This window comes from Amphiura filiformis, chromosome 19 (genome assembly GCF_039555335.1).
Source record: "Amphiura filiformis chromosome 19, Afil_fr2py, whole genome shotgun sequence".
Classification (NCBI taxonomy): domain Eukaryota; kingdom Metazoa; phylum Echinodermata; class Ophiuroidea; order Amphilepidida; family Amphiuridae; genus Amphiura; species Amphiura filiformis.
Window position 1 is genome coordinate 41,247,573 of NC_092646.1, and position 13,981 is coordinate 41,261,553.

Consider the following 13,981-nt stretch of genomic DNA (forward strand, 5'->3'; position numbering starts at 1 on the left):
TGTAACTCAGAATACAATTGAGGACATTTACGGCTCATTCGTGGTGTACGGTCACATTTCGGAATGCGATCATGAATTTTGAAGAAGAAAAAATTTCCACAGGCTTCTTTGGGACTCGAACCAGCGATTCTATACTTCCTTCGATTACGCGTCTAGCGCTTTTCCACTCGGCCACCGTGGCAGTTGAGCGGATGAGTGTAATGATAAAAGATATATCTCATAATGCCATCTTTAGCCTTTTGTTTACTAAAAAAGAAGCGTTTTGTAAAGATAGATTAGCCGTTTTATGCATAAATAGCACAAACGTTTGGGAAAGGTTTCAAACAAATAATAAAGACACTGATGTGATAATGAAATTGCGTAAGTCGGGAATTATCTGCGTCGCAATGTTTTGTTTTGGTTTTAGGAACTTGACCTTAAAATTTACGACTTCATGACATTATCATTCAAATCAACAAAAGGTATTTCAACACTATAAGTCTTCCTTCTTTCTCTAGAATGTTTTGTACATGTATGTGAAATAGCTTCAACAATGGTTCGCTGCATAATGGTAAAAATAGCCTTGACCTAAAAAAGGGCGAGAGGTACCATATTTACGGATTCAGGCTAAATTAAAATTGATATAAAACGTTTGTTTTTGATTGATTACAAAATTAATTTTTTGTCGTAAAAGGAAATTGTATCTGGCGTGAATTACACTACAGTTTTTATTCCTAGGGCTCTTTGACTTCTTCAAATAATTTTTTTAATGATAGAGTGAATCCCCTGGCCCTCTATAATTACGCACAAAAGATCGACCCCCCTTAAAGGAACATTTTCTAGGGCGAAATTTTGTGTAGAAACTGAATCTTACATAAAAAATGCATAAAATTCAACTTGAAAATTTTCCCCATAGCACTGTACAGGGATATTTCTGCCCGAAGTCTTCAAATTTGAGCAAAAATTTGTGCAAAAAAAAAAGTCCTTCAAAATGGGGATACTAAGAGCTAAACAAAAAACATGTTGCTCTAGAGGGAGGCATTGGCAAGGGCAACATGTCTTTTGTTTAGCCTCAAACCTCCCAGTTTTGAAGGACTTATTTTTTTTGCAAAATCAGTGACTTTTTTCACGCCCTCAAAATCCTTAGGGGTGGGGGTAGCATTTTGCAAGTTATTTTCTTTTTTGTATATCTAGCTTGAACTGCTTGTTATATTACCATTTAGCTATTGAAATACTGAGCAAACAAACACTTATAGTATCCCTATTATAGCTCATACCATTGTGGAGATATGGCCTTTTCAAATCGAAAATGATGCCAATATTGTATTTTTTTCTAAATCAATTGTCACCCGAACCCTCAAGTTTCTACCCCTGCTACAAAAATAAAGAAATATGTGGATCCCATTCAATGCTTTTAATATCACAATTGTACCCTTGTTACACAATTAGGCACTATTAGATAGTTTTCATGTTCATACACTCACAGGAAATCTGCAAGTCAAAATTTTTGTCACCCCAAAACGGCTATTTTCGTCAAATCGGACATAAAATTGAATTTTTCTTGAAATCTATAAAAGATAGAGAGTTTTAAGTGCCAAAATCTGATTCTAGATGATATTTTACCCTTGGAAACATATAAACAATCAAGAATTTTTATTGTTTTCACCCCTAAATACTTTTTTCACACGTGAGACCGCACGTGACAGCTTGAATGCTGTCATAAGAGCAAAGAGCAGGAACCTCTCAAGTGTCCTCCATTAGCATCAAACATCAAAAGTCCAATGTCTCCCAAACTAATTCCTTTGGTTCACTCTATATAAGTACTTCAGGGGTGAAGAGCAGGAACCACTCATGGTATCCTAAACAAGAGGAGCAGGTGGATAAATCTCAAACATCCATGAACCCCCTTTAGTAGTCACCACTACTTCTCGTGAGTATGGTAAAGTGGATCAAAATAAATTAACCGCTTTGCTTGAAGAGCACTTAGCAGAATTCCCTGAGAGTGAAGATCCTACTGTTCTTGTCGCTTCATATGAGTCTATTACATCTTCTGTCCTTGATGAGGTTTGTCCTCTTGTGACAAAAACACTTACCATTAAACCTAGACTTCCATGGTATAATGATACCATCCATCAGCAAGGAATATCCGTCGGCGTCTAGAACGTAGATGGAAGAAAAGTCGCTCTGAAGCTGATGAGACCGCTTTCAAAGATCAGAAAGACCATGTCTGTAGACTTATAACAAATGCTAAAATCGATTACTTTACTAATAAATGTACAAATCGTCTGTAAAGGAAATGTATAATACAATCAATGTACTGTTAAATAAGACACACAAAGTTCTCCCAGACTTTCAAGAAGATCTTGCGGATGAGTTCCTACAGTTTTTCATAGAAAAGGTTGAAAAAATACGAGATAATGTGTGCTCAGGTAGTTCTTGTGTAAGATCTGATCAGGATACTGCTACGGACAATGTAGATTTAAGTATGTGTAGTTTTAAGCCACTCACTCTTGAAGATGTTCACAATATCATTATGAAATTTCCTAGTAAGTCATGTTTGCTGGATACTATGCCCTCTTGGTTAGTAAAAGAGAACCTTACTACCATGCTTCCTGTAATAACAAAAATAGTCAATGCTTCTCTTGCATCAGGTGTATTTCCTTCAAGGTTGAAACATTCCATCATAAAACCTGTTAAGAAGAACACCATGGATCCAAACTCATTAAAGAGCTATCGCCCTGTTGCGAATATTACCTTTCTGTCTAAAGTAGTGGAAAAGGCAGTGACATGTCAGGTTACCGACTATGTGGACAGCAATTGCCTTGGTGAACAACATCAGTCTGCCTATAGGCAAAACCATAGTACGGAGACTGCATTGTTAAAAGTTAAGAACGATATCCTGCAGTCTCTTGACAAAGGCAATGCTGTCTTCATGGTTCTACTGGACATGTCCGCTGCCTTTGATACTGTGGATCATAATATCTTACTTCATAGGCTTCAGACTAGGTTTGGCATGGGCGGTGCCGTTAAATCTTGGTTTCGTACATATCTTCATAACCGCACCGTAAAGGTCAACGTCAAGAACACATTTTCCAAAGAGCATTTGCTCACTTCCTCAGGGCTCTATAATAGGCCCACAGGGGTTTACGTTATGATGTTTCTTTTCATGCTTACGCTGGATGACATCCAACTTTTGCTGAATTCAATCCTAAGATCGTAGGGGACTGTGAATGTGTTCTTGATAAATTAACTTCTTGTGTTGCTAGAATAAATGAATGGATGGTGGACAATATGCTCCAACTTAATCAAGACAAAACAGAATTTATTGTTTTTGCAAATAACCGTGTTTTGCCTACACTTCAGAATTTTCAACTCAAACTTGGTAACCTGTGTATTCATCCAAAATCATCTGTGAAAAATCTTGGTGTTATGCTTGATTCTTCTCTAGACATGTCTGTTCACATAAATTCAATATGTAGTTCTGTTAATTTTCATATACGCAATCTGTGGCGTATTCGCCGTTTTATATCACAGGAAGCTTGTCACAATGCTGTCAGAGGGTTGGTACGTACTGTCTCGTCTAGATTACGCCAATTCGCTTTTACTTGGTGCACGTGCGAAAGATCTTATGCGTTTGCAGCGCCTCCAAAATAAAGCTGCGCGCCTGGTTTTTAGTTGTGGACGAGACCAGCCCTCTGCCAGGTTACTTGACGAGCTTCATTGGCTTCCAGTTAAACAAAGGGTTCATTTCAAATTACTTCTGTACATTTTCAAATGCATAAATGCTCAAGCTCCAGGTTACCTGACTGATCTAATTCATCTCTTGAATAGTAGTGTTGCGCTTGGTCTCAGATCTCGGCTTCGTTCCTCATCTGATCTCACCCGCCTTTGGGTTCCTCGCTCTTTTAGAAAGGCTGGGGATGCTTCATTTGCCATACCCTCATTCATTAACATCAAATATGGAGGAGTTTAAAGTCTCTCAAACTGATTTCTTTGGTTCCACTCTATATTTACAGTACTTCAAGGGCGAAGAGCAGGAACCACTCAGGTATCCTAAACAAGAGGAGCAGGTGGAGGAACCTCAGACGTCAATGAACCTCCTGGATCTAGAAGAAACTCAAGACACTCATCTCACAGGAAACAGTGAATATGCTGGGTCAAGGGCCAGCACTATCAGTGACACAATAATAGATGTGGTCAAGGTTAGTGGTTATATGGGCTGATCCATTTTTAAGTCCGATAATTTCAAAAATCTTCCACAGAGGGGATATGAATTTCAAATAGAATTAACCAACTCGGTTTGCAACTTGCCCTCCCTCTGTGGAATTTTCGGGTTACATCTTTCTCTAGAGGGTGTGCGAAATTCAATGGAGTTGGAGGAACGTCAATTTATTGTTTAAAGATTAACTGGTTTTCCAGAAGAATTTTGGCATATACTCCTTGTTTGCCGTTTGTTAGGGGATTCATGTTTATATCACAGTTGTATGTGTGTAAGGTGGAATTTCTTTGGTTAAATATCCAAGAAAAAACTATATATGTTGGTTGTTTTGCAGTCAAGTTAGCTCAGTTGGTAAGGCATTTGATGATGCAAGTTTTGAGCCTCGGTGCAGTACCTGTTTGTTCTTGTGAAATAATTGAGCAAACTTGAAATTCCCATAGGCAAGGAACTAACTACTTTTGCTCGCCTGATTGTTGCTAAATGGTTTATGTGGTGTGTCTTGGGCTGCAGTGGCCAGCAAATTCCTGGACAGTGTGATGCGGCTTGGTGGTTTATGCATGTGCATAGTACACTATAAATCAGTGCCCTTGTTTTTTTTTATAACAAATTTTTCATCATATGCAACAAAACATGTATATTTTGGTTTTGCAGAGAGACCCAAGTGGAAATCTCAAGACCAGAGACCCAGAGTATGAGAAGAGGAGAAGATCAGCTGACATCTTGTCTTTTGAAAGAAATACAGATGAAGAGCCCATCAACGAAGAACCAAGTAAGAGAGTAGCAAAAATATCAAGAACTGATATAATCAGTTTGTAAACGGCTTTGATATCATGCTGTACTTTGTTTAGCTTGTAATAGGTGAGACTCAGAACATTGTGGATTGATATAGCATGGTGTACATGCAATTGGGCACAGCACCTACACAATGTGTGCTTACGCCTTACCGTATTCATTCCAATGAAGTCATTTTGGGTGGGCGCTTATTTTTTACTTAGTTTACCTAATTTTTTCGTTAGGTGTGTTGAATAGAGACAAATTTACGTATGTAAAAAAGGGTCCCAAGACGTTCTAGTAGCTTTTCTGATGTAGAAAATGTATTGCAAGTTTACACAGGACTTGTAGTCCTCCGTCTATTTGTCACCTCAACATTGATGGTACCCAGTACCCTTTATTAGCAAATTGGACATTTCCTGGGTGGGCGCTTATTAGGGCACGGGCGCTTATTGGAACAAATACAGTAACATATTGTCTAAATAATGCTTTTTTGTACATGTGTATAGGGTACTTTATTAATATGTGCAGTAACAAAAAACAAATAATTTTTGCCTATTAAGCTACTTGCAGTTCCGCCATTATGCACTATGTGCGGGAGAGCCTCGAACTGGCAGCATACATGAATGGGAATTGAACTAGTCATAACGTTCTGTGTAAGGTTACATAATTCTTCCTTTCATGTATGCTGCCAGTTCGAGGCTCTCCCATTAGCACATAGTGCATAATGGCGAACCGCAAGTAGCTTAATTACAAGTTGAACAAAGTATAAAATAAGTTTAACTATAAAAAGTTTCAAAATGAAACTCCTTACAGGATAATGCAACTGGTGATTGTTTAAATTATTTACAAATTGGAACTTACATGTCCAATCTGCACCTGTATGTTGCGGCATATTTTCAAAGCGCAATCTCGCAATGCCATGTGTGAATACTGGACACAGGTGAAAGACCGATCGGCTCTCTTGAATATGCAAGAATTTTCATTGCAAACAAAGCAAATGGACTTTGTCTGTTTGTACAGTGTGTTTCTTTATATGTGCCCATCCACCACAAACTGGTCGTAAAGTCGGCATTCTCCATTTTGAGATACAATTAAAAACAGTATATGGATTTCTATGTAAAATATACTAGGAATTTGACCTTTGATGAAACATAACTTCACTTCCAGATGTCCGATGAAGCTGGTTGAGGTGTCATTTTAAAGCTGAAAGTGCATTCTTTCAAAATCTGCAATAAACAGAAAATGATCTAGAGCCGACTTTACTACCACTTTGTGGTGGATGGTCACATATGTTCTCATGTTCCATATCATGTACAGGTGTATTTGTTCCATCAGCTGCAGAACACAGTCTCATTCATTTCAGTGATAAGCTATTCTCTTGTATGCAGGGTTGTAGCTAACTATGTTTTAGTTTTAGTGGTGGGTACAGGTGCTTGGGGAAAAATTCATACTTCAGCTCAAATTTGCCTAAAATGTTCACTTGTTTGACTAATTTCAGTAAAATCAATGTATTGTTGACACTTGTTTTGAGTGGTGAGCTACCACACTGAAATAATTGTTTAGTGGTGAGCTCTGCCACCAACCACCGTGCACTGTAGCTACAACCCTGTATTCATACACAAGTTTGGATTTAAAATACTTGATTTGATTTTGTGTTTCAAAGTGGAACATGGTAGTTGGCAGCTGTGTGTCCATATACAGTAAGCCAAAAAATTAAGGTACCAGTTATGTTCACCTCCTGTATATCCTAAACAAAGACATATATGTCATAATTGGAACCTGTAGCCAGTAGCTGCATCGTTTAGCTCGAATTTAAGACCTCATTCGTTGAAATTGTTCAAGAAATAAAGACACAGCGATCCCAAAACCCAAGGAAGATACCAATATAAAAGTTGCAGTTTCCGTCATTGCATGCCCTATTGATTAGCACGTTAAAACTAGCGTCGTGCTTTTACTGATTAGAACACAAAAGTGCAACTTATGATTTCGTTTCTTCATTAGGTTTTAGATCACCGCTTTTTAATTCTCAACCAATTTCAACAAATAACGCCTTAAATCCGAGCTAAAGAGTACAGGTATTGACTGCTTGTTTTAATTTTGACATATTTGTCTTTATTTGGGATATACAGGGGTGAACACAACTGGTACCTTAATTCTTTGGCTTACTGTATATCATTTAAGTATACTGAAGAAGATATATTGCCATACTTGTATGTCACCTATAGAGGGATAAATACTTAACCTCTGGACCATTTCCATTGTATCCATCGATCTGATAATCTTACGTTTAGTGCTTTGGTGTAGATTGTGTTGCCCTCTTAAGATATTATACTCGTGGATTGCCAACTTAAAATTGCACCAAAAGTAATGGTTTGGTAAATCCGCCATCTTGGATTGTCGCTCATGGAGGCCACTTATATTTATAATGTACCTCTAGTATTTAAATTACCAGCAAGAGCCTGAAATCTAACAATAATTTGTGTCTTTTTGCGATAATTTGCATGCAGCTCTTAGCGGGTGTTTTTGGCACAACGTGTTATGTGCAGAATTTAAACAACCACACACTATGAATTGAAGTTTACCAGACACAATCTGAGAAATGATCCGGAGGTACATTAAGTGGCCTCCATGGGCAACACACAAACAGAACAGAGTTGGTACTCTTTGATTCTACCTCACTGGTTATCTGGAGGTACATTATGTGGCCTCCATGAGTGACACACAAACATAGCGGAGCTGGTACTCTTTGATTCTACTTCATTGGTTGCCCAAAATAAAGTGATTTACTTGCTGATATTTCATTAAGCATTGCCATTTTCAAATGTATGCAGTGCACTCCTTTCTCAGTGCAAAAAATCATCAGATATCAGTTGCATGACAGGTACACTATTTTGGACCACATATGTGACAAGCCAACATGGCATATTCCAACACCAATATGGAAATGTGTGAAGTCCATATTCCCCTCCTTTAAATTCCTAGGTCCAAGTAGGCAAATAACTAATAAATAGCCATACAAACCACCTTAACTCAATCACACAATTGTTTGCAGCGTGCACAATTGATTCATGATCAGCCGTTTAAAGTTTTAGCATGCAATTGCTTTAGACTTGATTCCAACACTGGTTGCGCACCACACACACTTCAGGTAGTTTTTCATCTGCATAGAACTCCCATTTGGTACATTTCACGCCAGTCTAATAAAGAAATAACAGTCAATATACATCTACTAAAAGTTGTCCAACTTTATAACCTAAAACTCATTGCTTGCAAACCATCTCTTTAACGATTGCACTGGTGAGTTTCTGGGTTAAAATGACATTTTGAAGTGTCCCTTTTACTAGTTTTATTTGTTACTAACTCAAGCTCTGTAATATTTTACATTTACAAACTAGAAACACCATTAGATTTTCTACTACTAGCAGCAGGTAGTGTAACACAATTAACTCAGTAGTCTTCATAGAAATAGATAACAGAGAATCTGGATTTGCAGCCATCTTTGTTCAGAAATAAGGGGTATATTTGTGATGTGCTAGAACTGCAGCTTTATCGTTACTTGGTATGATGGGACATGCTGATTATGATCAAGCAGCAACACAAGTGGCAAGACCCAGACCCAGAAAGTATATTTCCTAATTCTTCAGACTTCCGGGTATGCGATGGTGTCGAGTGCAAAGACAAGGCAGAGTCTCCGGCTCCGCCCCTTCCATGCGCTTTATGACCGATGGGTCAACCATCTTGTCATCATGATTGTTGATCCGCCAATCAGCATGATTGTTTAATACTGCTGCGTTTACGCTCATAAACTATCGGTGCATATGGCACATAACTCTGAATAACTTGGAAATTTACTTTAAGATTAAGAAACATTGCAGAATTGTTTTTGTTTCTGCATATAATCAGCAAGGAATTGAATATATCGACAAGTGCCCTTCATGGCTGACGGCACAATTACACAATAAGTGTATAGGAAGTCCAGATTCTCCCTTATCAATTTCTTTGGTACTTTTACACTTCTACTATTGATATACTATTCACTGCATGATTTTAAGTTTACCGGAGTAAATATAATTCAAATTTTGCACGCTATAAGCCACAAGTTTATAGAAAGAAACACACCCCTACACATACATCAGGGCACCATGATAACATGGACAGAAATACACAAAAATGCTCCCGTGGCCCAGTGGTTAAGGCACAGGTTTTGTAAACCTGAGGTCCTGGGTTCGATTCCCAGGCGAGATCACTTTTTATACTTGTCTCCTTTATTACTTGTGACGTTGAACCTGGTGATTATGTTTATTTATTATAATTCCGTCGATCATGCCACTGTTTTTCCAAGAAATACACAACTTGAGTTGTAATTGCCTTGCCATAGACTTACACACTTGAATTTCACTTGCCTAACCATGGACTAACAGTTTTTACTACTGAGTCCAGACTCGCTCTACACCTCTAGCTGCAGATGTTGTAGTAATACATTTTAATGCTGTTTTGAATCTAGTGACACCATCCAATTGTTACACACCTATTTCTCATGCGTTTGGGTGTCTTCGTTTGACAGTTTTTACAAACACACACCCCTGTTTGTAAATACCTCCAAACCAGGACCTCGATTAATTAAAATGAGGACCTCGATTTAATACTTTCTAACTGAGGACACACACCCGTTTTTAATCGACACACCGTGGACGTCACACACACAAACCTTAACTTACTATCCAACAGTGACCTGTCCTATACCCCCCCCCATAGTAGACCTATCTTATATGCATTCTTGCATTTATGTTGTCCTGATCATAGTATCAAACCGAGGACGTCCTCGGTTAGGAGGTGTGTCCTCGGTTGTATGGTGTGTATCCATATGTAGGTCCTCATTTGGAGGCATTTACCAACGCACCCCACCTGTAAGCAATGTCTGTCAACCGGGGACAATTATTGACCAACCAGGGACAAAAACACACATTTTTTTACTGTTTTGGATCTAGTAACACTGCCAAGGAATATGCATTCAGTGTTGTACACCTATATCTCATGTGTGTCATTGTTTTACAGTGTTAATTGAAGACATAAACACTCACAGTGCAAACACACAACATTTATGGTTATTTTTTGGTAGAATTGTAGTATTTTGCTTATAGTGACTCTTGTGTAGACGCTTTACTTGTAAGTAATAGGCTATGGGTTCTTGCTTTTTTTTCCTCATTTTTACATACCTATCTGTAATGAATGCATTTATATATTTGAGCTATTTGCAATTCTTTGACTTTCTTTTTTGGTAAAAATATTGAATTTAAGAATATTTTAGGGCTATCACGGGTAGAACATGCTCAAGTTGAACGGACAAATAAGGCCTATAATTATATCAGGCATAAATGTATCGGACATTGTATTGGTAACAAACATCACATTATGTCATACAGCAAAGTTTGTCCCTTCAATTTCTGTATAGTTTGTAGGCAGTGTTCGATATAAGCACTTATCCTCTTGTCCTCTTGTCCAAAAATCACTGGGGACAACCATATTGAGCTAAGTACTTATCCCTGGACAACCACTATATTTTACCTCCAAAAGTATGACACATTTTTGGGACAACCAAAATGTATTGAGGACAAGCAGAATTTATTCTTAAGTTTATAACCTCCATATTTTCCTTATTTCGGACACTGTTTGTAGGTATGTAGAGTGTACAATGTAGATTTTTTATGTGTAAGTAATGGTGCTTGTAGAAAACATGTAGCAATTTCACCAAAAGTATTATTTTCATTTATCATATATAATCTCAAATACAAACTTTGTTCAACTATAATCAGAGACTGAAATAAAAAGACAAGTTTGTGTTTGACCATAAACTCCCCACAGCCTGTGATTGGTTAGTAGCACATAAAAGGAAGATTGATTCATCTGGTGCCTTCATCGGAGAAAAGGAATCACAGAAAATGGTGGTACTTTTACGAGGCAAAAAACAACTTTTCTAGGCATTGTTGACATGGTGCCTTCAGGAAAGAAAGTGTTTTTACTAAGACCTAAGTTTTGACATGGTTTGTATGTTTGAAGATGCCAAATTAACCACAGGGCATGCTGTTTTACAGCTGTGTTCAGAAATTTCAATCGTCACAACAAGTCGTTTCTGAGTTTGATTGACAGATGACGTCAAACGCAAATAGTTTTTAATTCAGTCTCATATTATGCTGATAGGCAAGACTCATAACCTCCTGGATATAGAATGGTGCACATGTAGCTGGGCCCAGTGCATGCACCAAGTGTGCTTTGTGTATAGATACACTCTACAGTTTGGACTTCTTTAATGGGTGCATCAGTGAGTGAAATCATGGGAGAGAAAGTTTAGACTTCACCGAATAATTAGACCTTTATCATTTGAACAAAGTATGTAGTTACATAATATTTGCTGGTCAAAAAGTTCAGAACTTGTCAGTTATGCGGACATTCATTCAATACAGCAGCAATTATAATCCTTGAAATATTTCATATTGTATATTTTAGTTACATTTGTAGCATGCAACAGAAATCATCTTGCACATAATTGGAGGTGTTTTGATTGTCCATCAAACATCTGTACTGAGTTTGGTGATTTATACAAATTCAGCACACCTGTGTTTTACTTGCTATGCAGTCCTTTGTAGGATGGGACCTAGCATAATTTTTGGCAGGATAAGTGAAAAATCAGGATAAGTGAATTATGTGTAATTTTGTGTCGAACATAGACCTGGAAAATGTACATTTTTGCGGAAGATAAGTAAAATTTCTCATAAAAGGACAAATTTTATGTTCCCATAATTGATGTGTTTCTAACTCGGGAGGCAAAATTTCAGTCCAAATGCCAAAATTGTCAGTGAGGGTGCTTACTGGATTTTCCACTATTTCCAATAATCTCAAACAATCCTGATTCCTAACTTTTTATGAATTTCTTTGCAAGAAGAATCTGTAGTACCATATCACATTATATAATTCTCAGTTCATGCATGATTTTGTTACTTTTTAGTTAAATTTATTATAAGTTGCATGATTTTGCAGTGTTTAAATCTATTTGTGAGACCTACTATACAAAAAAATATTTCTACATTTACCTTTTACTGTGAATACAAGTCATATCTGTCAGAGAATTTTATCTTGGCCTGATGACATCATTGTAAAGGTTTACAAATCAGACTGGAGTGTGAATGTTTTCCATAGAGCTCTCCTATAAAATCTACTTGGGATTTTACATCTGTTTGATGTTCAATTGAATCACTCTCCTTACAGATCTTCTTCACTTCCCCAGGAGTGTGATATGTAGATCACCTGCAGTTTTAGAACTCAATGATGTTCACTTGAACTACTCTCCTTATAGCTCTCCTTGACTTCCTCATGAGAGTGATATGTAGCTCATCTGCAGTTTTAAAAACTCTGATGTTCACTTGAACCACTCTCCTTGACTTCCTCAGGAGAGGGATATGTAGATCACCTGCAGTTTTAAATCTATGATGTTCAATTAAATCACTCTCCTTATTGCTCTCCCTGACTTCCTCAGGAGTGTGATTTGTAGCTCCCCTGCAGTTTTTAAAAACTCAACGATGTTCAATTGAACCACTCTCCTTGTAGCTGCATCACTTTGACTTCCTCATGAGTGTGATATGTAGATCACCTCCAGTTTTAAAACTCGAATGATGTTCAATTGAATTACTCTCCTTGTAGCTCTCCTTGACTGCCTCAGAAGAGTAATTTGTAGCTCACCTGCAGTTTTTAAAACTCAATGTTTAATTGAATCACTCTCCTAACATATGCTGTTGACTTCCTCGATGAGAGTGATATGTAGTGTGCCTGTAGATTAAACTAAATTATATACGATATCCAGTAGTGACCTCTAAATTAAGATATTTCTAAGAACTTGATATGACATAAGATTTACTCCAATTATTTGAATATACCCTTTGATTTTAACATTTTTATTTTTGGCATAATAATAATAGGTAGGTCTCACAAATAATTTGAAGTTATTCATAACTCATTTACCTAATTTGCATGCTCATTTTGGTGCCGTTTTGTGTGAATTATGCGCCCCTACAGAGGCTGTCGCAAAAGAAGGGGCATCGTCGCTGTAACTTTCGCATGGCCACATTGGTCAGTCACACATCTCAGCCGCCACTGTCGCCACCACCTCCCGCCCCTCACCCGCTATATCCATATTCGTGGCTGCCCCACCCCAGCCCGTCATACCATGGGCAATGTCTAACTCCCACACGGATCCGTGTCTGATGTCGGAGTTTGATCCGTTGATGAAGCAACGCTCTAACTCGGATGATTCCACACAACGCTTTGAATGTGACAGATTCAGCGGGATGGAGAGACCAAGATCAGGGAGTCTCGGAGGAGAAGGTACGCCATTGCTGCTCCCTCAGAGCATCAGTACATCGTCAATGGAGAAGATGAACCAACAGACAAGGCCACCAGATAAACCTATGAGAAGTGTGTCGTTGGATCAAAGAAAGTCTCAGTCAAAAGGTAGCGGTATATATATATAGACCTGCATTTTGTTATCCTTCCTCCAGCAATTGCCAAAAATTGAAAACAAATGTTAAGCATGTTTGAAGCAATTGCCGAAAGTGAAAACAAATTTTGGCATGTTTGAAGCAATTGTCAAAAGTGAAAAATCAATTATTGGCATGTTTGAAGCAATTTTCAAAAATGAAAAAAAAAAATGATTAGCATGTTTATAGCAATTTTCCAAAACAAATATTGGCATGTTTAAGTTGATCTTGCTGTCATATGTATCTGTGTTTATTACAGGCATGAAAATTGTCAGCGTTTTAGCTGATTTCAGTGTTTTTTTGTTATTGTTTTCAGTGTTTTTCAGCCTTTTTCTGAATCAAATTCACAGAAAATGGTAAAAAAACATGGTTTTCAATGTTTTTTTCAAAGACCAGTTTTCATGCCTGCTATTATGTCATTATTTAAGCATAAAAAACCAATAAGGCTGTCAGTGAATTTATCAAATACAGATATAAGTAT

General features: G+C 37.6%; 1 protein-coding gene and 1 non-coding gene across 2 annotated transcripts in view; both read left to right on the forward strand.

Annotated features, from left to right (window-relative positions):
- The window catches only part of LOC140141312 (mitogen-activated protein kinase kinase kinase 7-like), a 122,252-nt gene that overhangs the window by 97,676 nt on the left and 10,595 nt on the right, over positions 1–13,981 (forward strand). The window contains exons 8-10 of the mRNA XM_072163144.1: positions 3,996–4,181; positions 4,850–4,967; positions 8,368–8,400. Of these exons, the coding sequence (XP_072019245.1) occupies positions 3,996–4,181; positions 4,850–4,967; positions 8,368–8,400 (337 nt within the window). The remainder of the gene's footprint in view (positions 1–3,995; positions 4,182–4,849; positions 4,968–8,367; positions 8,401–13,981) is intronic.
- Trnat-ugu (transfer RNA threonine (anticodon UGU)) lies at positions 9,145–9,218 on the forward strand. The gene has a single exon. It is a non-coding gene; the product is annotated as a tRNA-Thr (tRNA).